This window comes from Bemisia tabaci, chromosome 7 (genome assembly GCF_918797505.1).
Source record: "Bemisia tabaci chromosome 7, PGI_BMITA_v3".
Taxonomy (NCBI): Eukaryota; Metazoa; Arthropoda; class Insecta; order Hemiptera; family Aleyrodidae; genus Bemisia; species Bemisia tabaci.
The window spans coordinates 37170611-37198020 of NC_092799.1; the positions used below are offsets into that span (position 1 = coordinate 37170611).

The following is a 27410-nucleotide window of genomic DNA, read 5'->3' on the forward strand; positions in this document are numbered from 1 at the left end:
CCTCGCTCCGGTTACATTACACTTGTACCCATCAAGCGCTGTCAAAATTCTCTGACACATTGGGCCTCCTCCTTAAAAGTGTGTCGGAGAAACACCTTTTGTTTTTGTCAGAGTGAGTCTTAAGTTGTATTTCATTACTGTCATAAACTCATTATTAAGTAATTTACAACCAGTAGGTCCCTTCAAATTTATTTATTACTCACATAAGTGTCTGAATCAGCCAATTACCAATCGGTGATGAAACTGCAGTAATGCATGTCTCAGTCTTTTGTTGTTACATACTTCTTGTCTCTTGATTTTCTTCATGGGAAACCACAAAAAGTTATTTCTTGAAAATTCAGTGAATTTTCCTCTCTTTGTGTAGAATATCCCACAAAAATTTCAAGGGATGATATGTGGTTCCAACCTCCTCTTAAAAAGTAAAATAGGAGGGTAGATTTTGAAACACTTAAATACGTCTTCTTGCAGTTTCACTGTCAATATCGCCAGCCTGAAGGCTCATGTAAGTGCTTCTCTCAATGACTGGCTAGAATTTCACCAGGTGAATCTTGAAGGTTGCTTAAAGCAGCAATGTAAAATGTAGATTTTCTTGCCAGAAGCTAGCAATCGTCTGTATGCCTTTTTTTTTCCTTAATCCCAAATGATCTCAGTTAATTATGTGTGTGGTATATGATCGAAGTCATTTCTAATGTAATTCAACACCAAACATTTTCTGCAGACGGAGTGAGTTCACATTAATTGCCACTCATAGCATACGGAACTGTTATTTCTCGCACTTGATTCTCCATTTTTCTTCTTAGGATGTGTTTAGAAACAAAGTGAAATTAATCTCTTTTTCAAAACATGTAGTATAATAAGCTTAGAAAGGATCAGGAATGGGCCATTAATCTTTTTCACACTGTCTAAAGAAATATGTATTTATTCAAATGTTTTGCTAAGTATTAGCGCTCAAGTCTAGTTTAAAAATTCCCTGTTATGGATGGAAAAAGTGTTCAATGTAAAAATTTGCGATTACATTAGTCTCACTTTATGCTATTTTGAGAAGCAACATCAAAATTTGAGCTTCAATCGATTTAAATAATTATTATTTCCTTGTGTGAACTGAGAGAAAATTAAACAAAAAGCCATAGAAATTTGGAAAAGCACTGGAAGCTCTGCATTAACATATCTTGTTGAACAAAGAGTAGCCATCAGAATAAGATTAAATTTTAATAAAAAATGCGACTGAACCCTTGTATTATCTCTGCGGACATCATTCGAAAAGTTTTTCTCATCCCTGTGATGCTAATGTAGATACACCCTTTCTAATTTCATGTGTGTCAGTACCTGGTGACCTGCTGCCTATGAAGGGGCATTACAGACAACTTAATTTTTCAATGTCAGAAGTTAGTCTCTCATGAACAGGGAATGATAATGGATTCTTTCCAAGGATTTAAGATTCATACCCCTCTGTAAATACTTCAACCTGTATTCGTGTTTTGTCCTCTTAATTGCATCTGATTAATATGAAAGAGACATACCCATTTTCTATTTTTGTAACAAGAAGAACATGAAGTGGCAAACAAAACAACCTAGTTCGTATGTACCAAATCAGTAGAATTTCTCTAGGGATCTACATAACTGCATATTTTTGCTGTCAAAAAATTATTTTGAACCTTAACTCTTTCTCATTTAAATTCCTTTGGGAAAAGCTTTAAATTCCAGAATTGAGAGGCCAAATTAATTTTGCACTGGAATCCGCATTTAACCATAATCATGAACCAGCAGCTCTATTTCTGCGGGTAAAGTCGTAAATCCAAACAATCATAATTAGCTTCAGGTTATCTGCTCAAGGCCTTCATGAAGTCATGCATCTTGAATATGAATATCAATTTTTCATCTCCAAGAATTATGATAGGGTCCATCATGCGACTCCTAAATATTTAGATAAGCTTTTTATTTTTAAGTTTTCTCAAGGCTATAGACCATCCCAAATTTTATTTATAGGGTCTGTTTTGTATCAAAATTTCCTTTTAGAGCCTTAAAAATTCTATGGTTTTTGTGGAAGAATGCTCCTCAAGTGCTTTACAATTTAAGAACCCCAGGAACCATCACCAATTGTAAACAGAAATGGCAAAATGACCTATTGAGACTTGTCATTTTTGGGATGAAGTCCTAATGGGACAGCGCTCACTCCCATTATCTTCATGGTTAACAATACTCAGATATTGTCAAGACTAGATTCTCAGCACTGCCCCTCTGCATCTTACTTCATCAAGACTTAACAGGCAGATCAGCTGAATTTAACAGAAATGCATCAGGTTTGAACAGGAAAAAAAAGAGGTTTAAATTTTATTCCAGCACGAGACTCAAGGGCAAAGTTTGGCAATTATTTTGACTTTCAACATATTTTTTCTCGGCAATGAATTTTTAACAGGAAAAAATTTACGATTAGTTGCATTCCAAATTACCTCTAACTCACTTTTCCCCCCAAAATGCTGATTGTTATGTGTCTGTCCAAGCTTAGTTAAGTTCATTTCCATTTTTTTAGAGGATGTCAGTCAATTTTATTTTAAAGGGACAGTGGGTAAGAGCTTCAGTTAAAATGGTTGTGAGTCCCAACAACTGAGGAAAAAAGAGCTGGAGAGCTTTAAAGCATGTTCCAATAATCATACTTGATCAATTTTGGAATCTATATCAGAGGATTAATCTTAATACTTTTAACAATGACTGAAACTCAATATTTTTTTAACTTACATTCTTTTTTGTAGTTCCTTGATCCCCATGGTGATCTCAATCCCTGAATGATTGTATATACAGACGATATACAGACATAACTATTGAGCCAATTGTCTGGCTCCCTTGCCTTAAAACCTTTTTAATAAAAGGTTGTATGATAACCCCTAAAATGTACTGAACTTGCCGCACTTATCTTTTCCAAGTATTAAGCTTTCTCAGTAACACCTTCTCGTTAACTGAGGATCGCTCAATATAAAGTCAGATCGGATTATTGTTCAGAAATTTTCATGAAGAATTGTGTACTTTTGCGTCGGTGGATGGTAAGTTGCATATTTTGTTAGTTGTAGAATAGTTCTAGTATGAGTGCAATAAATCGAAGTGCAAATTCCTCAAGAAGCGCTATGATTCAACACATGGAAGTCCCTTTTATGCATCTAATTATCTCTAAATGGGTAGTGGTGGTGATACATTTTTTTTAAATTCATACATGTAGAGGAGACCCTTTTTCTCCCTTCCCTGCTTATGCCTTTCCAAGTGTCCTTTCTTGTCTTATGAGAAGTGGGTAATGTTTTCTGAAAAACTTAAAGTCCATATTTGATAAGGTAACATTCACCAAAGACCCCTCAGCCTCTAAAAACTTTAATGTATTGTTTTTCGACCCAAGTCCCAAAAAAAAATTCAGGTAAAAGAATTGTTTACTAGGCATTTACAATACTCCCTTTTTTTTCAATTTGTCCTCCAGTAATGTGTTTCTGAGCCATTTCTTTCCAAATGTAAGCTGATTAGCATTTTGTCGAATTAGCTGATGGTTCAAAGTTATACCTTATCTGGATCGCATTTAGCAAAAAGGAACTAGCGTAATTACATTGTTATAAAAATTTTGCCTCTTCATAATTATCCAAAAAATCTCCCATAATAGCAAATAACTTTTGCTTTTCACCAAAAAATTGTTAATTTTAAAGAAAAATAATCGTGTAAATTTGAATTCTGTATATAAAATAAGTATTTTTAGAAGAAAACATAAGTTGCACAATCTTGAAAACACTGTAATCGTGCTGGTTCCTTTTTGCTAATTGCGATCCATCTGATAAATGAATGAAAAAACGCACACTTGAGCCTAACAGCTACTATCTGTTCTATTTGAATTAATCAGAATATCCGTGAACAGTAGAGTCTTTTTTTGCCGCTCCGTCCGTCGAGGATTAGTAAAGGCTGAAGCAGGTCTTGATGACAACAAAAAGGCAGGGTTGGAGCAGCAAAGAGAGACCCCAGCCACCATTTTCAACCGATTGGGACTGTTTTAAATAGCACCACTGCTCTTCTGAAAGTTGTTTTTTGCGATTATGGTGTGTACTAGAAAGTAGAGATGTTTTAATTTGAGGTTAACTAAGGTAATTGTAGCACAGGGAGTGAATGAACAACTCTCTGTGTCAACTTTGTGTGTTCTACAAAGTAGGGATCTTTCAAAATGAGATCATTTTTAATTTTGCTCGTAAAATATCAAATCCTTTTAACCAGTAATGCTAAATCTTCCAAATGAATTTTGATAAAAAATCTCCTTAATCTCCCTAAGGATGAACCTTCTTTTCCAGTAGGTAGCAAAACGTAAGCTCTCCTATTTTTCCTTCTAACTGTCTTTGTTTCCCTGTTAAGGTTTGAATGTTGACTATATCCATTTCAATTTCATATGACATCTTTAAGTTTTAGTTAACCTTGTTCTTTGTGCTCCGAGCCACTTACGGTGATACCTCTCTACATCAACTCATTGTTCATTCTCCCATTTCCCCCTCTTTCCCCCCGATTTTCACCTTTCTTATTTTTTCGTTCTTTTGACTATTCAACCCTTTCTCTGTTTTTTCCCATTTTGTTGTTGCCCTTTAAACTTAGTACTCACCTCCTCTTTCCAAGCCAAAAACATGCTGTTTCCTTGATATTTTTAACAGTGTAAAAATTAGCCATTTTAAACTGAAACCGAGGAATTTTAAGTGTTGTTACAAGATGAGTCTTCTCTTAATCTCTTCTCTACTAGCCTGTAACACTTGCTCTACCACAGGAACATGCTCCATACCTTGACCTTATGTAGTTGAGCCAAGAATGTACATTCAGTTCAGAAAACGAGTTTCGCTTCGGCTGAAATGGATGGGGCCATGTTTGAAGTTAGGTATATCATTTGATTGTGCTTAATCTCAGCTGGCAATAGGCTGAGTAGTTTGTTGGCTTGTGTAGATGAAGTGCAAATCAGGTACTTCTTATTGTACAGTTCTTAAATCATACGTTTACACTTTCTTACACAATGCGGTAACTTCTTAAGCAGGAATACACGTAACTCTAGTCTTGATCCCTTCTCATTGAAATCAGATCTCAGTTTTTATGTCCTTAAATATTGGTGATGTTCACTGTGTTAAAACCCTTCTTTAAAATCGGGTAACTTGAAAGAGAGAAGAATTATTTTCATTGCCCGCCTCTTGTTAAGGTATCCTTCAGTGCTATACTCAAATGTAAAATGCATTCTTAAAGCTTGCCCAGCGAGCTTAGAAAATCTGTGAATTTCAATAAGATGCCTTTTATTGATAACTTTTATTAGTTTCGTTTGATCATGAAACTTATTTAAATCCGTTTAGTGCTTGAGTCCAAAATCTAGCAACCATAAGCAGCAGTTAGCTTGACAGGAAGTTATTTTGAAGTGACTTTATCTTGGTGGATATCAATATTCCTGCATAATTTCTGTATAAGTGCGTTAGTTGAATCAATTCAAATTAGAAGGATGGGCACTTCATGAAAATTTGAGAACACTTCTTGCTGGTGATGACTGTTTTTAGGATTTTTGTAAAATATTAAGAACAAATTTTTTCCACCCGAAACTAGTTGCATGATTTTCTTTTCCTGTTTCGTTTTCATGAGCTCAATTTCTCATGAGGTGACCCCAAGTTTTTGATTGTTTAAAATCTGTTTTACCAAAAAAAATTGTGTACGGAGTACAACTCGACCAATTACCAGTGAGTTATAATAGATGATAAAAGACAGTCTCTTTTTATTTTCATTTAAGACTTTCGTCACCTAAATGTGTGGTGACTAAAAAATGTTGATTTGGATAGTTATTTCTTGTGCTATCTCTAACATACTGGAATTAAATTTTTTTTAACATTACTTTCAGTTCGCAGTTATGTTATATTACCACAGTATATTTTGTGAAATGGTGCTATTCAGGCTTAGGGATACAATTATTTACCTTGTCAATCATTTTTACTGCCCTTCAGATTGGTATGATACTAGAAGAAAAAATTCTCTCCGTACCAATAATCATATCTTTAGATGAACAACGTTTTCCTCCTTGTAATTTTGTCCATTGAAACTCTTTCATTTTTCGAATATAGGCACAGCAGCTAACATGCACTATTCCTAATTTAGCGGCTGTGAACTGTCAGTCGTAGGTATTATTTTTTATATAACTCCAGCCTATTCATAATTTCCAGTTTGGTCTGCAATATTTTCTCCCCCTCAAGGACAAGTTCTATAGGACAATCCACTGATGTAACAGCCTATTGCAGTGCAACCTTGCGCAAAATCCATGTAAACTCAGGATCCTTTGCTTGTTATGAAAGTGAGGCCAATGGTTGAGAAACAAACTACATGGCAGCTGAATTATTGTAAAATGGCATTTTTCCTGTTTCCTGACCACTCGCACCATTTGGTGAGAGTCGAATGTACTTACACGAAGGCCAAGGTGGATTTAAGCAGATATTAATGGTATTACAAATTTTTCATGAGCTCCGAAATCAATTAGTCGCAAGGATCCCATGTGAAATTGCAGCACTAGTAACTACACTTGGGTCTTTACATTGGCTCTAATGGGAATTCAGGGTCCAATAGAACTCGTTCCTATTCCTTCTCTTTCATTGCTATCCTCAAAGAGTTTCTTTTGCCAATTGGAGTACATTTTGCTCTTAGGAACTAAAATTTCTAGCTCAGTTTAGCAACAACGTATGTACCATTAGTTTTCTTATGCACATAAGTGTTATTGCGGATGAGCTAGAAATTGTAGTCCCTTATTGCCAAATGAGGTTCAATTGAGTCACACTTTTTTGCTGTTGCTGTGATAAATATTAGTAAATTTAGACTGAAACCTTTTTATGTATCTTTTTTTTTATTTTTATTTTTTCTCTGTATCAGTTTTCCTCTTTTAGAAGTTTTGTCCTAATTAATTATATAATTCTCGGCAAAATAATTGCTGACAGTTCTCTTTCATTTTTTTGCGCTTTCGTTGGAATTTTTTGTAGATTTTTTCAATTAATGTGATACTTTCAACAGATATTTGTTGAAATCTGAGTGTAAGTGATTTTATGTGTTGGAAGAACCGGTGGAAACATGATAAATTGTACTGAAAGATATGTATAGAGTCTTAAGATTCTGACACATAGAGGAAAAAATTATTTAATGAATTTTTATGTGAAAAAGGTAAGTCGCTCACTTTATCTCATTGTTGCCTGTCTTCAAAGTGTTATGTAGAGTAGAAATTTAAGCACTATTTTGTGTCCATCTAGTATTTCTAAGATCGTAAAAATTTGATGTTCTTTCACTACTGTAAAAATTAACTTAACCTTGCCTAGAATATTCAGGAAAATTACCTTGTAAAATTAAAATATTTTAGAAAGCAAACATGGAAAGTAAAAGCTCCTGATGGGTAAAGAATCGCATTGGAAGCTGCACAATCCTAGCAATGACAATACAATATATATTCCCTTGGTCTGGGTACTTCTTCAGATCTACAGGGTGATGCAGAAGTCCCACACAACTGGCTTGGTATCACCCCTGTAATTTTTTAGCAAACTGAGGTAGAAACTTGAAATTTTTTCCGCTCAACGCGCGCCGACCGATTTTCGCGCGCAAAAAAGTCGGATTTGACTGTTATTAAATCAGATTGAATGTTCAAACTGAGCAAAATGCATTATTAGGGACTCTTGAGGGTCGCTGAGTTCAGAAATTACAGATACTTCCAAAAAATTCACGTTTTTAAAATTACAGCTCCGTACAGGACCACTGAGCGGCCGGTCGGCGCTCAGTGGGCCTCTAAAATAGCGCTACGGAGCTGTAATTTTAAAAACGTGAATTTTTTGGAAGTATCTGTAATTTCTGAACTCAGCGACCCTCAAGAGTCCCTAATAATGCATTTTGCTCAGTTTGAACATTCAATCTGATTTAATAACAGTCAAATCCGACTTTTTTGCGCGCGAAAATCGGTCGGCGCGCGTTGAGCGGAAACTTCAATCGATCATAACTCCGGAACCGTTCGGTTCCCCAGCTTATACGACCACTCGTTGGATGCGGAAAAAGACGAGCAATTTAAAAAACTGGTTTGTGAGTGCTTCCTAGGTTAAAGGGAACACCTTTTGGGGACCCCCAAAATATTAACAGGATCCTCCTGAAAAGAGGCAAGAAACCAAAGAGTTATAGAGATGATGCGCAACTTCTGGATCCCCCTGTAGAGAAGAGGAAGCAAAGAGCTCAAAATTCAATAGGCAATAGGTGGATATGAAAGACCTAGACCAGAGTGATTTTTACTCAAGGATTTTCTTTTAGGATTTAGAGATTTAGAAATGCTGAGTTCTAATGTTATTATTGGATTACCACTAAAGCATTACTCCAAATATGAGAAAATATAGACTTCAGCAGATTTAGTTACCTATTTGTAATCTTTAAATGCTAGAATGGGGATCCTTATTTTTTATAATAGGTACCTACTCTTATGAGCCCTTACAATAGTCTTAAGGTATCCTCAAATGGATTGAATTTAAGATGAAAAAATTTCCAAGGCAGATGTCATTTTTGAAGGAGACTGTATCTAGAACCTTTCAGCAAAATAGATTTACTACAAATTTTGTCTACATCACTGCCGTGTCAAAAATTGAACATGACATTATTTACGTAAAAAGTGTGCTAAAATGAAGAAAAAGTCTGAGTTCTTAACGTTTTCGCCGTCCAAGGAATCTATGCTTTCTTTGCTCTGAGTCCAACTCTGGGCGGAAATTTTGTTGGCAGATTTCCGATCGGCCGCAAGTTGAGGGAAGAATACTGACTTTGTTATTCAATCGCCGGTTATCGTTTTGCACTGTTAAGGCACCAACAATGGCTTGAGCCCGCTGGGAGAAAAGCTCAACTTGCATACAGCTTGAGTTAAAGATATAATTCTTGTGATTTTTAATCGAATTAAGAGGGTAGGTTTCTCAACTTGCGTTCGACCGTTACCAATAAAATTCGAGCCTGGTATCTCTAGTATTCATAGTAACGATCATGACTAAAATATTTTTTGACACACTTTTATTATTAACTCGTTTACTTGCTCTGTTTAATGTTTTTGTAATAGTGTGTTTGAGCAAAAATACTGACTTTCTTTTGTAAAATATTGTTGATACAATTTATTCTCAGTAGAATAAGTTGGCTAATACCTCACTTAGTCAGATGTCTTGCAAAGTAATACCTGTTGATGCTGTAAAGCTCATTGCTCTTTATTGTGCCTTCAGTTCTCAAAATAAATCAACCTCTAAATATGACACCTAATAATCTGATGGAACATTGACTTTAAAAGGTACATTTCTCTATAAGAGTGACAAACTTTGTTGAATTCCAAGGGTGTCCAATATGGAAATGCATACTTAGGAGCAGCTGAGCAGTGTGCGGCTACTTTACATGTCAATATGATCATTATTTCATTTATCAACTTTTCTGCATACTATCTGTTTCTTGATTGATTTCAGTTATTGTGAAATTTTAATAAACTTGACTGTATTTTTTTTTCATTCAACACTATTTTTCTTTCTTTTCTTCTTACATTAAAAATTAACGATGGTAGGAGTTTTTAGGTCCTATTCGCATATGATTAATTGCATGTGATCAAATCTGCTGATTGAAATCAATTTTAAAAAAATGTCTAAATGAGAAGCATTTTTTTACAAAAATTGAATGCAAGTGAGTGCTAGAGTTCAAGTGTTCCTGAAGAGGATGATTGCAAATGGTTAGTTGCTGGGAAAAGGAGATCAGAACTTTTGGTTTAGATCACACTCGTCACAGAATTTATCATGAAACAATACCCATGGATAGTGGCTTTAAAATAAGGAAATCATGGAGTGTGATAGTGAATATGCGACAGGGACTACGATATCCAGTCAAGTACTAAATTTTCCCGATTCTTGTATAAATATGCACAATTCTAAAATATTTTTGAATTTCCCCTCATAGATTTTGAATCATGAGCTTCCATATTTTGACCATGTCCTCTGGTTTACTGTTTTTATCAATCAGTAGCAAAAATTTTACTGGGACTTATCAAGAACTGATATAACTTTTTACTCTGATCAGTTGTTCTGTTACCTTTGACTCTTACATGAGATACAGACAGAACTTGGTCAAATTAGACATTCATAGCCTTGAAAAAATTAAATCTCAAAAGTTTGGTGATATTTGAACTGATACCCACTGTTAACATGAAAGCTGCCATTCTCAATTTTCTGAAGTGAGGGCAAGGCTTGTGGTGCGAGTGTCCAGATGCCTTTTCCACTTTATTTGATACTCGCTTTTTTTCTTGTTGCCGAAGTTCAGACATGGTTGAGAAGAGTCAATCGAAAATTATTTCGTTAAAGACGCGGTGTTTCAGTAAATATGTGCCTCCTGTATTTATAGAAAACACTTGAAAAAAATATCTAGCCCATGAGGTATTTCATTGATCAAGTTACTTATTTTTTTTTTAAAAAAAAAAAAAAAAAAAAAAAAAAAAAAACCAGCTTTCAATATAGCCACCGAAATCACAGGCCGAAGATAGCCAAACTGAAACCAGTAGCTCCTGTCTTACATTCTTGAATTGCTTCCAGATAAATGGACTACTAGAAATGAAAAAATCGGCCCAATTGAAATTGATTGTTTAACCAGAATTGTTTTGATTATGTCTCCTTTGATTGTTAACTGTTTTTTTTTTTAAGAAAGTAAAGAAAATTTGAATTGCTCTCTGTTTTCTTGCTTCAGATCAACAACACAAAGTGGTGTGACTTAACATAAATTTGCGCGGTCGAGATCACTTGAATACTGAGAGAAAACCAGGATGAACTCCTCCCCGAAGTTCCCCTTGCAGTTGGGAGGAAATGAATCTGCCATGAAACAGGGCTCGGCAAAGGAATATGCGAAGACTACATTTATATTCTACCCCCACTATAGTGGCATGCAAAGGTGAGTGTCCATGTTTCCCACTTACAGTTTTATATTTTATACATTACTAAGAAGAAGGGCCGATAGGAGTCAAAGTGAAGCTTTTGAAATTGGAGCAAGGGTCGAGGATAGTCATAGTCTAGACTTTGAAAAAAAAAAAGAGTTGTTTCAAAAATATAAAATAATTTATTTTTTACTTTAATTATTATAATTTAATATAAAATAAAATATATGTAAACATCACATGGTAAATAATAACTTAAAACTTGAATAGCCGGTTGCAGGACTAGGAAATTAAAATGATTTCCCAAAATAATTATTTTTTTAATCTGCGAAACTATACTTCTATTTGTTCCTTGTGAGGGCTCTGAGTCTGGCAGTCTGAAACACGATAAATTTTCTGTGAATTTTTGTAATTATTGCGACAGGGAGTATTACGATATGAACTTCCATAGGTACTTGCAATGTTTGAAACTTGACACCCCAAAAAGACTGCGGCGCTCTCTTGCACTGAAGTCCTTAAAGGCAAACGTGCAAAGATGCCCAAGAAGGCCTCTTTTTTTGGTCACTTTAACTAGCACAGGCAAAGGCTAGCGAAATCAGAGGCCTATTGTCTCTCTGCATAATTCTTTACATTCTTTCTCGAAATCACATGGCAGCAGTTGAACTATTTCCTATGATGTTGTTTGAATAATATTTCGCTCTTACTTAGAGTCGACTTAAGATTTTTCTTTCAAAGAGAGGCCAACTCAATTTTTTCAAACAGAGTTTCTGCACTCAAAACTCAATGTAAAAAAGAATCTAAACTGGTGCCTTTTTGCTATGAACTCTGCAATTGCCATTATTCTTTGACTCCACCAAATTATGAACTACTGAGTTAGTACAACTCGGCAAAGAATTCAGCTGTGTAGAACCGTCTCCTACAGCCTCACGATCATTGCTCATTTACACTGAAACAACTTTCGCAACTGACTCATTTTGGAGCTAAAAAGAAAAGGCATTAATGTTAAATCTACTGAAAAAAAAAAAAAAAATGTAATTTTAAAACAACTTACTAGGCCTCCCTCTTGTATTTTTTGCTTGCCAACTTGGCTGCGTTGTTCTTCTTTCTTTCTCTCCAACTGTTTCCACCTAAAAAAAAAAAAAAAAAAACAGTCTTAACTTGGGTGACATTAATAATACATTCCCTTTAAAGTCTATGATTAATAGTGTTACATTTCATTAAAAAAAATAGGCGTAAAAACATTGCTGACAAGGGGAGACTAAGAAGCGACCACTTCTGATTTTTATGTGGTTTTGCAGCAATAGATGGTGATGGGGTTTTTCAGTCACTGCTAATGAGCCCTCCAAATCCTGTTTAATTATCATCTAGTATCAGAAATGACTTTTGTAGGTTTTTTTGCGAAGTAGCAAATAGCAAAACTTCTCTGCGCTGGTTTAATGGCTGCGAGATCACAGGTTCGAATCTTATGCTAGCTACTTTTAAGATATTTTTATTTTCAATATTATACTTAAAAAAAACATTTCCTCTGGTTTTTTCTACCCTCCAGGATAAAAGTCTATGATGTTGGCGGTAAGATACGCTCCCATCAATCAGCAAAAATTTCAATGAAATAATATTGAAACTAATTGGTTTATTTTTTCCTTTTTTCCTCTCCAGTCAAAGAGGAGATGAATTGTAGTTTTTTGGAGGAAAAATTTCATAAATTAAGTGCAGCTAATGAATTGATGATGATTTTCATCTGCAATAATGCATTTCAAAGATCTTCGTATCAAATTAGGGGGCCAGGGAAAAAGTTCTTTCTCTCTATTTTTTATGATATAAAATTTCCTTTAAATGAAAGGAATGACAGGATGACAGGATTCAATTCTGTCATCGCTCGCAACAGGAGCATGATTGGGGGACATTTCTGAACCATTTATTAGGGAGGTTGAGGGTGTCCATTGGTAAAAATTGCGTACAATTAGCTGTACTGTCGCAAGTAGCACACAAATCAGAGGCAACCACTTCGTTGATTGAGAATTCGACATGAGTTGTGATTTGCGGATGTCAAATAATTGGATATTCCTACTTTGGGTGCTTTATCGGAGAAAAATGTTGAACACTCTTTCATCTTGAATTTACTATCCTTAAAAATAACGTCAGCACAATATTCTAATGGATATTTTCTGTTGCAGTAACGCTGCCAAGGGAAGATATGACAGGAACATTCAGGACCATACAATAATGTCAGAGAGGACATCGTCAGCAGAACCTGGTTTAGACAAGTTTGCTGTCTTCCCTTCACCATTAAGAAGAACCTGTGACGAGAATGAGCAGATTTACAATCTGTTCAATGCTGAAACCGATTCCAATACGGAACTAAGCGGTTAAAAGTTTACAACCAGTGTAGTTCTTCGAAAATTTAAAACATCGATTGTTCTTTCAGTTTTGACCTAGGAAAAATGATGTGAATAAAAAATTTACTTTTAAACTGTTACCTAATTCTTTAAGAGGCAAGCTGTTGGAAACTGAAACTGTTGGCTGCATTCAATTTGAAAATTGAGTGCTACAAATTAAAATTCATGTTGTTGTCAATAAGGGACTATTGCAAGATTCAAGTATTGCCTTAGAAATAAGAGTTTCTGATGTAGACTCAAAAGGGCTGGCCCCTGCTCGCTGGCTGGGCAGTCAACAGAATAAACATTATTAGGTACCACATAGATTGTGGGTGGTGTTTTTCATTGAATAAAGTAATTGAACTCAAAACTTACTTTTCTTTAATCATTTTTTGTTGTTCTACTTTCCAAATATCCTTAAAGTCTGAACAAAAGGATACCCATAGTTGAAAAAAATCTTTGGGACTAATGTCTGACTCCTGAGAGCCACTTTTTGGTTTGAAGCAGTAAGAGTTGATGGTTGCCAGAAATCTGCAAAAAGTGAAGATAAATTGTTGAAGAAAAAATATGTATACAAGGCTGTTGCTTATAAAGTGGTTACAGAAAAGGAATAATACGTAAATTCATTTACGACAAATTATGAAAAGAAATCTGCAGCATTATAAGTTGTGGTACGCATGTTTGCGAGAGGTATGTGAGTGATTGATAGGATCCTTCCTTTTATAAATTCCATTGTTTCAGACCTTAAATGTAAAAAAATGGATTCAAACATCCAAGCTCCCCCAATGTTCAAAGGTAAATCTCCTTTTATAAATTCCATTGTTTCAGACCTTAAATGTAAAAAAATGGATTCAAACATCCAAGCTCCCCCAATGTTCAAAGGTAAATCTTCATAAGATCTCTTAAAAATATTTCAAAATGCAAAACAAAGTTTGATCTAACACTACCGAAGCTCAAACTCATCGTTCTAAAAAGTGAAGAATGAACAAAATAGACAATAGATATAAGTAGTTCTCACACAAGTCATATCATTTAAAACCATTGAGAAGCTTGAATTTTAATCCTGCACCTATTTAAGGGAAAAGAGCTGTAATTACAATCTCACTAATTCCAGAAATCAGGCGATAGCCCTACCGCCTGCATCCTCTTTTGCAAATTCATAAAATCTGCATCTTAGACTGGGTATTAAATATTACATCCAATTTTGTTTACACATATAGATCCTTTACTAAATATGTCGAGAATACAAATTACTCGATTTTTCCAAAGGTACGAGTTACTTACAGTTCTTTAACTCTCAACTACAAAATCAAATAAATGCTATTCTTTTACGATACATACTTTTTCTTGCAGTCTTCTAAATTTTCTTGTTCCTCGCTCAGGCATTTTTTGGCTGAAACAGAGAATAAACCATGTAAAATATCTGCTTAGAAAATAATGAAGAAACTACTTAATTAGAAAGAAGGCTGCAGCAAAATTAATATTCCCAACGACTAATAACCAAGGGCCTTTGACATGGAAGCAAACATCCATCTCACAGCTGGTTGAGGATTAATTAGAAATTTAATTTTAATGGTGCTTCCTTGCAATGCTAAATAAGTTTCTTAGTCTAGCTACTTGAAAATTGCAACTTAGTCAATCATATGTGAGTTGGAACCTTATTTTCCCGGTACTTTCATAAAACCGGTTGCTTTGACAAAGTTGGACACTGCAGGAGGATGAGATCTCGCAAGAAATCAGGTTGTGTTGATAGACTGAAAAGCATTCAAATATTCAAAGTTCATACCACTGGGGGCAAAGCCAAAATGTGAATTTTGTTGGCAGTGTTTTAAAATCTGGGTCCCCGTTTCATCAAAGGAGACAAAACCAACACTGTTGCTTAAAATTTTTGCGGAGCGTTCTTGACAAGGATAATAAAAATCAGGGAAGTTTTTAAGATAGAATGTTTAATGTTTTTCCTTAAGGAAAATTAATTATGACAGGAGGTCTGCAGCATCACAGACCAAGATTCGTGTGTTCGCAGTTTCAGCAATGGTGACGGTGGGCATGTTTGCGTATAATCTGTGGATTCACTTATGAGAAAAATGTTCTGTTCCTTCATGAGAAAGGTTAAAGCTATCAACCTGATAGTAGCAGTCATCACTACCATTGTTTCAATTGGTGAGTGGACAAGTGTCTGAAATAGCATTGGCACTGATAATGAGTTGCTGAGTTATTAGAATCCTGATTAGATTCAATGAGAATTTTTATTCATAAACATTTCCTAGTAACATGTTAAGAATGCTAAGTTGTTCAATGCTGATGAAAGTTAGATGTAAAGAGGTGAAAAATAAAATCATTAGCCTTACCGTGGACGACGAATGCCTCCATTTTCGTTTTGAAAGGCTCCACATTTTCCTCCGTTGATTCTGTTATGACTTTTTCCATTTTTTTTTCATGCACTGAAAACAATTAATAATAATGATAATTATGTCATTTGTTACTATACTTCATGATTTACAATTAAAGACACAAATTTAGTCATTCAGCCGCCCCCCCCCCCCCCCCCCTATCAATACAGGTTACAGAATACGGATTCAACGCGCAAAAAAAAAAGACAGTTCATACAAACTTTTCATTCTTATTGACACCTCATCAATTCTGGTGTCCAAATTTGTTTTCCACAGATACCTTATTGTCCTCAGATATAAAAAGTCTTCTCATACAACCATTAGTTTTTTGGCAAACTGCATAAATGACGGCGAGGCTGACCTTCTAAATCCTTTGCTAAATTTTGGAGCTGTGATGTGATATCATCAAAGCGAGCATTGGAGGCTTTATCAAGATCACTGGGTTCAGGAACAGGAAGTGGCTCATCCATAGGATCAGAGCACTGTTTCATGTAAGCTCTAACCAGGAAGTGAAGAAGTGTTGTCGAGTTATCTAAAAAAAAGGGTAAAACCAAAAATCATTACGGAAATCGGTCAAAATAAGAGAGAGAGAGAGAGAGAGAGAGAGAGGGGGGGGGGGTACTTAATACAATTTTCCTTGTAAGTGGCAGTGACTGTATAAAAAAAATTGTAGAGGTAAACGTAAAACAATTGTACAAAAAAGTTTTTTCAGACAAGTTTTGTTAGAAAAAAAATGTTAGTAAATGAGAATCAAGAGACATTTTTATCCTGCAGTTATTTAAAAAAAAAAAAAAAAAAAATTCTTAATGTTGCAAGGGTTTTCTGTGATTTGTACATTCATTATTTCTTGGTTTGTTTATTTTTGTTTCATTTTAATTACTGAACCCTGATGCCTTTCAAGGTTGTTGTATGGATGTTAAAATCTGATGAACATTCGTCGAATTTTTAATCGTCTCCTGTCAAATGGATGTGTTGCTCCCAAGAGACACGAACAAGAGAGTGGACCGTCACCTGGTGGATTCTCCAAAAAATCATAATGAGGACGTTAAAAATTTCGAAATGCACTCCTTGATGCACAATTTGCATAATCTGCATCCTGTACTTTCAAATTTCTTGCTTTTGCAGGCAATTTTTTCTATATTGTTGGCAGCCAAGTCTGCTCAGAAAAAAATTCAAGAAAATCTATGATGATCTGAAAAGTCGTTAAAAGCGTCGACAACCATATTAGAATCCTTGATGGAAGTTGTGATGACACTCTCCCAATCTTGCTGTTGTTCTTGAAAGAGCCCTCAATGAATAAGCAATGGAATTTGTTTGAAAAAGGGCATTTGAAAAAAGGAAAACTTTGTTTTGAAAATGGGTCCGTTAGAATATAGATTTCACATTGATACTGAAGTAAAATATTTACCTTTACTCTTGACATCTTTTATTTTTGGAAGAATTTCTAAACCAAAGCCATCTGCTTGACCTCGCTGAATATTGCCACCGTTCATAAAATTCCCTAGAGCTAATATGAGTGCCAGTACTTTTTTGACGCTTTGAGAGGACATCAGTAACTATAGAAAACAGAAAAAGGCACTTGATGAATAATGTAAACTGAGGAACTAACAAATTCCTGTTAACTGAACTACAAAACAAAGCAGGAGCATGTTTCTTTTGAGAGGCATAAAGCAAGAACGAACCTGAGCGAGTTCTTCTTAAACCAATAAATAGATAAAATTATAAATAGATAATATGAGAATAGATAAATACATTAATACATATCATCTGCTCTAGAATCCTCTCTTTCTTTTCTGTGTCTTCCCTAATCCTCATTCTATGCGAACTTGGTTTATATTCGTCTACAAAGCAACCTGCCAAAAACCCTCTTTTAAAGAGATTTTTAATCATGCACAAGAATAAATAGGATAGAGGGTCATATCGCCCCTCCTCTGACGTAAGGGCGTATCTCAATTCCCACATGAAGCGTGTTTTACGTATATATCCACGCTTTCTGGGGCTCACGCGAAAATCGAGATACGCCCTTACGTCAGAGGAACGACGATATTAATAGTCGATCCTTATACAGCTTTCTTCCTTGGGAGATCCCATGTGGAAGCCCCTTTGTGATTGAGGGAGGTTTGGGATGATCCTTACATAGCATCATAAAAATGAAAATTTTAAGGAGTTTCAAGTTAAATTTAACATTATAACATTTTGGAAATAGACCAATCTAAGTGAATACAATGATTTTCTACTGCAAAAAATAAAAATGGAAGAGAGAATTCTATTAATTGTATAAAATTTTAGATTGATATGAACAAACCTTAAAATTTTTACATTTTTAATTTTTTTGCAGTGAAAGATCATTGTAATCTTGTGTACTACTTCCAAATGTATACTATTGAATTTTGAGCAAAATGAAAAGAATTTGATTTTGAATTTTTTTCATTAAAATTGTCCTCCGAATGATGCTGTGTTAGGGGTCACCCTAAACCTGCCGCAATCAGAATGTAAACCATACAGGGCTGCTATAAGGAAGGGACTGTTTAAGGGACGACTATAAGTACAATTCAAAGTGCAGTAAAATTGAAGAAATTCTTCTCAACTGTTGAGTAGAACTCCCTCTTATTTCTGAGGCTCAAAAATCATTCAATTTCAGTTAAAAATCACGGAATCAAAGCTTTTGAATCAATCCTTCTGAAGGAGATATATGCCTTTTGGCATCAGAAAAAAAAATAGCCTCTTCACAGTCATAGAAACATTCTGTATTTATATTATATCCGTACGTGAGGGTTAATTTGTAAAGAAATCTAACTTCAAGCTTATTTAAAAAAAAAAAATTTCAAGACAAATACCTGACACATTGATTCTAGGTTATGTAATTTGTTTCCTATTACTGATACTAAATCCGAGAAATGAGCTTGGAATGTAAAACACGCAATTCTCTCACTAAAATGAGGGATTTCACTTAATTCTAAAAGGAACTGTTCAGGTTTGTCCAGAGGTATTTCTGGATTTGCTTCTTGATGAGCTTTCATTGCCTCTAGCTCTTCTTTTGTTGCTCTCTGAAAAAGAAAGACAATGTAAATTAATTTTCAAAGCTCTTACAGTTGTATTTGGTGATAAGGCAGATAAAAAGAAATTCCTCCAATTCACTGGCTATTCATTTCAATGAGTAAAATTTATGAAAAAATGGTGGTTTTTTCACTGCTTTTGGATGAGAGGGAAAATTTTGGCCTTAAATTGTTGTTCTTTGTTGCAATAGGGCCATCAAATCGGTCTGTTGCAAGAAATACAGCCAAGTGAATAAACTTCCTACAGTTAAAATGGCACAAAACTTATGTTGGGCACATAAAAAAAGTCTGAAATCCACTCCTCAGCAGACAATTAGCATAGTTTGTAACACGCTTTTTTTAATTTACGCCGCCTGCAAGCAGTTTTTCTTAGTGGCCAGCGATCAAGTTGGCCCAAAGATCAGAGACAGCCCAAAGCACAGGCCCAAGCTTGTATGTTAGCAAAAAATAATAAGATATTTCCAAACGCCAAGTTTCTCCGTCTAACATTAATTGAGATATCGCTCAAAGAGAAACTTAGTGTATAACATCATCCACCACAGTATTTTATACCATAGTTTCTGCCTGTTTTCATCAATCAGAAGTCCACATATTTAAACTAGTTTCTCGGCATGAAACACAGGAGAAACCATGGTTTGTATTACGGCAGTAAATTACATCATACATGTGCTTTTTGATCGACTATAACTCCGTCAACTTAGGACTTCGGCGTCTTGACAGATCTTATTAATTTTGGCTAATATATAAGCTTGAATAATCTAAACGAAATTCGGCACAACCAACCCATTATTTTGATAATCCGGGGAATATTCATTCTGGTCTAATTTCATGTTATTTGCTTTTTTGTTAAAAAATAAAAAAAAATTGGAAATAAGGCACAGTGAGATGCAATAAGGCTGATTTTGGTTGAATTCATTTTTTGTTGGATTTTTTTTACAATAATTCTGGGCCTCATCAAACAAATTTTATATAAATCAATTGAAAATTGTAGTTTGAGTCAATTTTATTCCTTTACCTTTTATACATATTCCATCATAAACACAGAGAAGTTAATACTCACGATTTCGTATATCTGTTGCAATGCTTCTAAACTAATTTTTGTAGTGTCAAAATTGTAAATAGCTGAAAAAAAATAATCAAACATTAAAACCATTTACATAATTTAAGGAGAGATTTTATGTTCAGACTAAAGTTAAAAGTCCACGTTCGCAATTCATTTCGAGTATAGGACGTCTATTTCTGGCTTCAGTTGGAACTGAACAAATTTGTTTTACTATCTTTGGATATAAATGTTTTACCTTGCAGAGTAAACCCCTGAGAAAAATAAGCTTTTAGAATCCAATTTTCCATGTGTTATTCTTGAAAGAGGCAGGATTGAAAAGTGAATATTTTGGGTTTTGTACACTCAATATCTAGTACAAATGTTGCAACACCTTTTTAGTAGTCAGGGAGAGTTTCCTCATTGGCCGCAAAAATTAGGCAGACATGAAGAATCAAATTGCTGCAAATGATGACAGTGTACGGTGCAGTGTCTACAAACGCATGGCAATAGTTCCACAACTCCAGGAAAAAACAAGTGCAAGAAGACCGGAAAAATCACTTTTCAGACTTGCTTTTTCTCAACATTGGCACTAAGAAAATTCCATTTAAAAGCTCATTGTGCTCTGGAGGTTGTAAGAAACATCATGTCAAATAATATCAAAATTTAGCTGTAGCAAATTTCTTGGTATTTCTTTCCAATTTATTTTCCTTACGAAAAAGTGCCATATGATAACAAAACCAGCAAGGAATAAACTCACTAAACGGGGTGACTCTGTCTTACCATTGAGAAATTAAACTGAGAATATAAAGCGCAAAAAAAATAGGTTGGCTTGCGATAGCGAATTCTCTCTGAAGAGAAAATGAAAACTCTTGAATGGAGTTAACAAGTTCTTGCTTTAATAGCGTCAATATCTAAATCTCCTGACAATTGAGTCTGATTATTTTAAGTTCTATCACTTAGAGCACAGGAGGAAAAAAACCAATACCATCTTCCACATCCGTAAAATCAACATGTAGACTCCGCGAAAGAATCCCAACATTTTGTGACCTCTTGCTGTCTAATATTTTGACTGCCTGAAAGAGAAAAGCAAAAATCCTCATAAAATTAAAGGAAAGAAACTAGTTCTTAAGCTACTCAGGATCTTAAAAAATATCAATTCAGGGAAAGAGCAAGATTGTAAACGTACTGTATCTCTGTATCTGCATTGAGAAAAATCGTCATTTCGTGCACAGAGGAACGTATGTACCCCAAACGCACTTTTACAGCTCTTCTTGCTGACATTTGATTTTTTCATGGGAGAAGCGTTGCAAGAATTTGCCTGAAATTTCCTTAGATTTTTTCTTGCCCTCGTAAAAAGACTCTAAAATTTTCAGACTACTTTGTGTGACGATTCTCCCATGAAAAAATGAAATTTTCGTAGAAATACATGCTGACGAAATACATTCCTTTCAGCAGGAGATGGCGATATGATTTACAGGTTTCTCTTTCATTTCGGTGGAAGATTTTATCGAGTGAAGTGATTGTAAAAAGATATTTGAGAGACCAGGAAAAGTCTTTAAATCGTATCATGATGGAAATCCTTTTGTTTCAGTGTCATGCACATTTCACAAATCCATGTTTTAATGCTTGAATCTCCCAATTCAGGAAATGCAAGATCTTTCCAAATGCGAGTCTCTCATATCAATTATGATATCGTCACCCGACCTAAAAATCACAAGCTCCATTTGTGCTTAGGCACTGTGCTGTCAAACCTCTTAAATTTGTCACTTTTTTTTACGAAAAAACTAATGAATAAAATCACTTGAAAATTATACTTTTTATCAAGTAATTTTTTTGAAACTTTCATTCACTAAAACATAAATTCAACATGGGAGGCACTCACTTCTTTCTTTGATGGTTTTTCCACTTTTTTTCGAGCTGGTGTACGATTCATAACTTGTCTACAGAACAATTCAGCAAATTCATTCACGTCTGGGATTTGGGCTTCTTCAAGTTTAATCCATAATGTTGAGCTTGACATTAATACAAACAAACAGACGTTAAAAAATTAGATACATTATACAAATTTCGATGGATTGAGAGAATAGTTGAAATGATTAACGAAAGTCAGTCACTTCGTTTTGTACTGGCTGCACCATTAAAAACGGTGCAGTTCAAATATCTGAAGAATGCTCTTTGGATTTCAAAAAATGCACAAGTGTTACAACACTGGAACAAGTGTCCGTTTAATTTAAAGGAGACACTTTTTAAGTCTATTTTCACTTGTGCATTTCCCTAGGAAGAGAGGCGCAAGGAAAAATTCAAAATTTACAATTGGCAACGCTTACTTCCTTACTTAAAAAACTCAGTTCTATACAAAAAAATACAATTTCAATACAATAATGGGCGTCAATTAGATAAGATATTCCAAGACAACAATCATTTCAAATTCTTTTCAAGCTTTTTTTTTTTTTGTTTGTTTAGTGTTTCAGCATTTTTTAAAATTCAAGAACGTTGAAACTGGATCCTCTGTAGTGGATCATTCTGTGCAATGCTTAAATACATAGTAAGATTGAGTGATGAATATCATTAATAAAATTTCTGATCATTCACTTACTGAGACAATAAGTATAACGGAAGTTAATTTTTCACCAGAGAAAGAAATCTAACATCCGAGTCAAAATGTTCAAACTGAAATTTTGAACAATTTTCTTTATTACCAAATAACAATCATTTGTGGTTTATGGAAAGGGAACATGGCTTCTCCATTCAGACATGAATTTTAGGTTTTTTGCTGCTCACTGAAGTTCTTTTCCCCACGGGTGGATATTGCTGAGTGCTTCCACTTTTGAAACAGAAGAGAATCTTTTAACATACCAAGAATGACTGAGTTTGAAAAATCCATGTGCATCTATACAACTTACTCTGAGGCAGTCTGTTCCTGAGTTTCTGGAATTATGACACGGGTCCAGTAGAGAGGCTTCATAGGTGATGGAGGTAGAACAGGTTTTTTACGCAAACCTAGAATTATAATTAGTTATTGGTAAATATTGATTTTAAAAGAAGGAAAGGGAAATTTACAGAGAGTTTCAAGGGAATATATTATCTAGTGTTATGTTAAAAAAAAAAAAAAAAATAGGCATAAAGAGAAAATTAAGCGACATGAATTGCAGTTCAACTGATTTCAGTTAAATCCGTCGGATGAGTCAATGGCATAACATTTTAGCAGGGTATCTGATAGTTGCTCTAGTTGCAAAATTTCATGAAAAAAATAAAAAGTCCATTGTTAAATTTTAAAAAAGTACTTTTAACGGAAGAAAAAACTGATTACACTCTGATCTACTAGAGGCCAACGGTCCTAATGATGTAACGAGGCCATGTCTTTGGCTAAGCTTCAGCCAATCAGCGGACTCCCTTGCATGCTTAAAGCATAACAAACTGCCAAAAATATCAATCAAATCAATGGGATCACATTTTGGCTACTTCAAAATCGATTTTTACCGTCATTTCGAGCAAAGAAAACAAATCAGAAAGAATTACAGGAGGCTTAAATCGATCAGTGGTGTAAGGGAATTAATAAAAAAAACATGAACAGACTCCAGACCCATCGTTGCTGGCCACAGGGGAAGAGATCTGCCTAAGAGCACAAAGTGAAACTTTTCAGGAGAGCTATATTCTGCCATGCTAAGGAAACCCACTGTATGAGCCTTCAAACATTGCCCAATTTCTTTTGACAAATTACGAATTTCAGAGGAAATTTTTTTCATTTATTAGAGAATTTAGTTTGTAATTTGATCTAAAGTGTCTGAAAATTTCATAGAAAAAAATGTTAACTGATCTTCGAAATAAAAATTTATCCGAAGAATGTTGGCAATTCTCAAATGTTCATATGGAATTTTCCCCAGTTACACTCAGGCAGTATATTATGTCAACTTAAGTTACAATAAAAAAATTTGAGTTTATAATAAAACAACATACTGCAATTATCCAATGAAAAGAAAACTTTCCCTGATATCCACTAGTAGTTATGAGTAGTAGTGGTTATGCACGTAACACATTTCCCAGTGCAGATGAGCTAGTATCTTTTTTCAAGTAATTTCTTTACCATGAAAGGCAACTGTGAATTCAATTGCGGAAGCAAAGTAATAGACACACTTAGGACACTCATGGCTGGCGTTAAAAAGAGGGGAAAATTAACTTTTGGTCGAAGAGAGGGCAGACAGTATCTGGCTGATGACGGAAGTAAAGGAAATGTAGGAAGATAATCACTAACTATGTTGGAGGGCGTTTCATAAATCATGCACACTGTGAATAAAAAGCTGTTAGCAAAAAAAAAAAAAACAACACACAACAAGGAAAAAAAGAGGAGATATTTTCCAAAAAAGTAATCCATTCTTGGTTGAAAAGATGAAAATGTTGCTGCACAGGCATCAAAATTTTCCATATCTTTTTTTCAACCTATTTTTCTTAAAAGCGTGCAGATTAAAATTATAAACGAGTAAAAAAAAACTCGACTTAAAAAGAAGAGAAAAACTTTCTTTTCGGCACACAGCAAGAAAAACGTCAGATTTTATGCGGTTGCATGACACTCACACACACACAAATTTCACATGCATTCTAAAACATACATACAGAAGTTATTCCCATAGCCATTGCTTAAGTTAACGACAGTGTTATCCGTATCTAGATAGAGGGAAAAAATACAAAGATTGATAAGATAAAAACTAAAAATAAAAATGAAAATAAAATGTGACACAAAATTATATATAAGCAGAAACAAGAAAAAAAGAGCCTACAGAACCTGGCTTGAATTTCTGAGCTTTAAAAAATTACTTTAACTATAAAGATTTAAAGTAGAAAAAAATTCGCATGGTGTGGTTTGAAAATAAGTGATTCAAAAGTGCAAACTGTAAAACAGAACTGGATAAAACATAAAATGTAAAAATAATTCATTTAAAATTGTTGCGAGTTAGACTCGCTGAAACTATTATTTTTTTTTTTTTGTCTTTGTTGTCCCTGTGATGTCCTGTTTACATTTCAGGAAAAACTCAGTGCATGAGGGGGGTGTTGTCCTGAGCCTGCGTTGCCAACACGTCACAAAAATCTGTCCAATATTGAGTAAATAATAATGTCAGTTACTTCCTGCTTTTCTACGGAAGAAATGATTAAATTATTTTTCCATTTTATACTATTCATGATATTTTTTGATAGAAATAATAATTACTTCCCATTTTAGATTAGGTTAAAGAGTACGAATGGGAAGATATTGAACAATGTATAAAGGATATGGCTCTTGTGGACAAATAATTTGAACGATATTTTTTTTTCAATTTCACATCAATTCTTGGATGGCATTACAATTGTAATTTAAAATTTGAAAAATGTACGGCGACCAAAGGTCTTTTAGCAGATAATTTTAAAAAGAATAAAATAATGCTTGAAGGTTTGAATGCCATTCAAGTTAAAGGTAATATTAACATGTTTTGGACAGGGCTGATACGCAACAGGTGAATATTTTACCGACGAATAATAATTCTCACCATCCAAAAGTTAAGATCTCAAAGCTCCACAAAAAATCTCAGAGACATGTATCCTAGCAAGTTCAAATTTTCATGTAATTTTCTACTCCATTTCAAAATTAAGTAGGATTGTGATTTGGATACATGTTAGTTGCCAGCAGCTGACAGTGTGCCCTCCCACAAATGTTTGCAAAAAAAGCACCTCTGCTGCCAACATATTAGGTCTACAAACAAAAAGAATAGAACATAAAATATTACCTGCTCTTTGGGCACTCCATCCGCCCACGGGTGGGGTGGGAAATGGGACTGGCGACGAGAAGAGATTGTTTGGCGTCAGTGCATTAGATGGACTCATCCCATTGGAATTCAGACCTGCAGAGTTGGCTCTAGATGATAACGGAGTGCACATACCAGGTGGTGGAGGGGGCATGGGACAATTCATTCCGGGAGGAGGAGGTGGAGGGGGAGGTCCACCCATCCCAGGGGGAGGGGGAGGTGGAGGAGGTCCACCCATACCAGGCATTGGCGGAGGTGGTGGAGGCCCACCCATGCCTGGCATCGGAGGAGGTGGAGGTCCACCCATGCCTGGCATTGGAGGAGGTGGAGGTCCACCCATGCCTGGCATTGGAGGAGGTGGAGGTCCACCCATGCCTGGCATTGGAGGAGGTGGAGGTCCACCCATGCCTGGCATTGGAGGAGGTCCATCCAAGCCAGGCATTGGAGGTGGTGGAGGCGGACATGGTGCAAGAATTCCGGGCATTGGTGGTGGTGGTGGTGGTGGTGGAGGTCCGGGAGGTGCAATGGTATCACAAGCAGGAGAGGGAGTTGCCAGAGAAGGAGCACTCACAGGTGGAGTTTTAGAACCTTTTTTCTCAGGAGAGGTAGAGACATTTGGAGAAGGAACACTTGAGGTAAGAGCAGTAGAAAGAGGAGGTTGAGGAGGAGATGTTGAATCTCTTCTTGGCTCCTCATGTGACAGATCAACATTCGATGAGACACTGGGCTGAGACTGCGGGCTGGTTGGGGATCTTTCACTGACTTCCACGGGTGGTTCAGCGGTAGATCCTACAGGTCGTTGAGACGGGGCGACTGTAGAATTCTTATCGGTGATGGTTACTTGACGCGACGCATTCTCATAGTTGGAGACCAGCAATCTTTTTTGTTCATCTGTTTGATTAGATGATAGCTGAAAAAAATAAACACAGATAACATTAGGTTATAACCCTGTGCAACTACTGGTGGAGGCGAAGTTTTAGGTCAACAAAGTTTTTAGTCTCATAAAGAAGTTTTGAAAATAACAGATTTAGAGGCACAAGCTTATTCGAGTATTTGGGATTAAAATTAACATATTGGCTAAAATTAACAAAAAGGAGCCAAGTCACACTTTGGTAGAGAAAATAACGTTTTAGGAGTAGTTTTGAGCTTCACTAAACACACATTTTTTCCTGTCAAAATCTCTGATACGAGACAAAATACAGTAGAATCTCCATAGCTCAAAAACCTTTGCAACTCAAAGAAAATCTCCTTCCCTTCCAACAAAAGGACAAAAACCGCGGTGCCTCAAAAATTTTTACCTTAATAACTCAACCTTTTTTGGTCTCAATTCTATCTCAGTGACTCAAAGATTCTAACAGATTACCTCAGTAACTTGAAGGAGGTCTCATCCGAAGAGAAACTCTGGCATACCCTGAGTGGCTCAAAGCCTCTGCGGGAAAGTTCGATTATTTCAGATGTCAGTTCATTATTGATAGACATTATAAATAAGCAGAAATGAGGAGCATTAAGTCTTCCGTCAAAATTCGCAGTAGCAGAGATTGAAAAAGTGAAAGTGAATAAAATAAAGATAAACTTTGCTGAAGACTTTAATATTCCTGCAAGTGCATTACAGAGTTTGAAAAAATTGTTAAAACGTTGCAAAGTGAAATTCCCCTGGCTAAAAAAGGAGTCGATACGGGTAGGTTGCAATTGTTGATGACGGTTTGATTGTTTGTCTGAGGCAGTACATATTGGGATAAAAATTTGAACACCGGCAGACTGCTGCTTTTTGAGAGGGAAAAGTAATTTTTTAAACTTAAATAAAACTATTTTTTGTCTTGTGCTCAGGGCTCTTGACAGCAAAAAAATAGTCCTCTGA

At 35.2% G+C, this 27410-nt stretch overlaps 2 protein-coding genes across 5 annotated transcripts in view; one reads left to right on the top strand and one right to left on the bottom strand.

Annotated features, from left to right (window-relative positions):
• Positions 1-13660, top strand: LOC140225079 (uncharacterized). The gene is made up of 3 exons (XM_072302577.1): positions 1-3038; positions 10732-10932; positions 13090-13660. The coding sequence occupies exons 2-3, from the start codon at positions 10808-10810 to the stop codon at positions 13283-13285; spliced, it is 321 nt and encodes a 106-aa protein (XP_072158678.1). The 5' UTR covers positions 1-3038; positions 10732-10807; the 3' UTR covers positions 13286-13660.
• LOC109032081 (protein cappuccino) overlaps positions 11075-27410 on the bottom strand; it is a 26901-nt gene continuing 10565 nt past the window's right edge. For 3 of the 4 annotated variants that reach the window (XM_019044019.2, XM_019044021.2, XM_072302574.1), the window contains 14 exons: positions 25535-26462; positions 24390-24440; positions 22682-22778; positions 21661-21790; positions 20764-20851; positions 19797-19858; positions 18518-18727; positions 17089-17236; positions 16042-16212; positions 15639-15731; positions 14632-14683; positions 13666-13821; positions 11967-12042; positions 11075-11292 (listed from right to left, as the gene is read on the bottom strand). In XM_019044019.2, the coding sequence (XP_018899564.2) occupies positions 11257-11292; positions 11967-12042; positions 13666-13821; positions 14632-14683; positions 15639-15731; positions 16042-16212; positions 17089-17236; positions 18518-18727; positions 19797-19858; positions 20764-20851; positions 21661-21790; positions 22682-22778; positions 24390-24440; positions 25535-26462 (2298 nt within the window). In that variant the 3' untranslated portion in view covers positions 11075-11256. The remainder of the gene's footprint in view (positions 11293-11966; positions 12043-13665; positions 13822-14631; positions 14684-15638; positions 15732-16041; positions 16213-17088; positions 17237-18517; positions 18728-19796; positions 19859-20763; positions 20852-21660; positions 21791-22681; positions 22779-24389; positions 24441-25534; positions 26463-27410) is intronic. The other variant, XM_019044020.2, reaches the window with a different exon arrangement.

Excerpts from the sequence above, each read along its gene's own strand:
- LOC140225079 (XM_072302577.1), top strand. The coding sequence starts at position 10,808 with ATGAACTCCTCCCCGAAGTTCCCCTTGCAGTTGGGAGGAAATGAATCT. Across the intron at positions 10,933-13,089 it reads CACTATAGTGGCATGCAAAG|TAACGCTGCCAAGGGAAGAT; the intron begins GTGAGTGTCCAT and ends TTTCTGTTGCAG.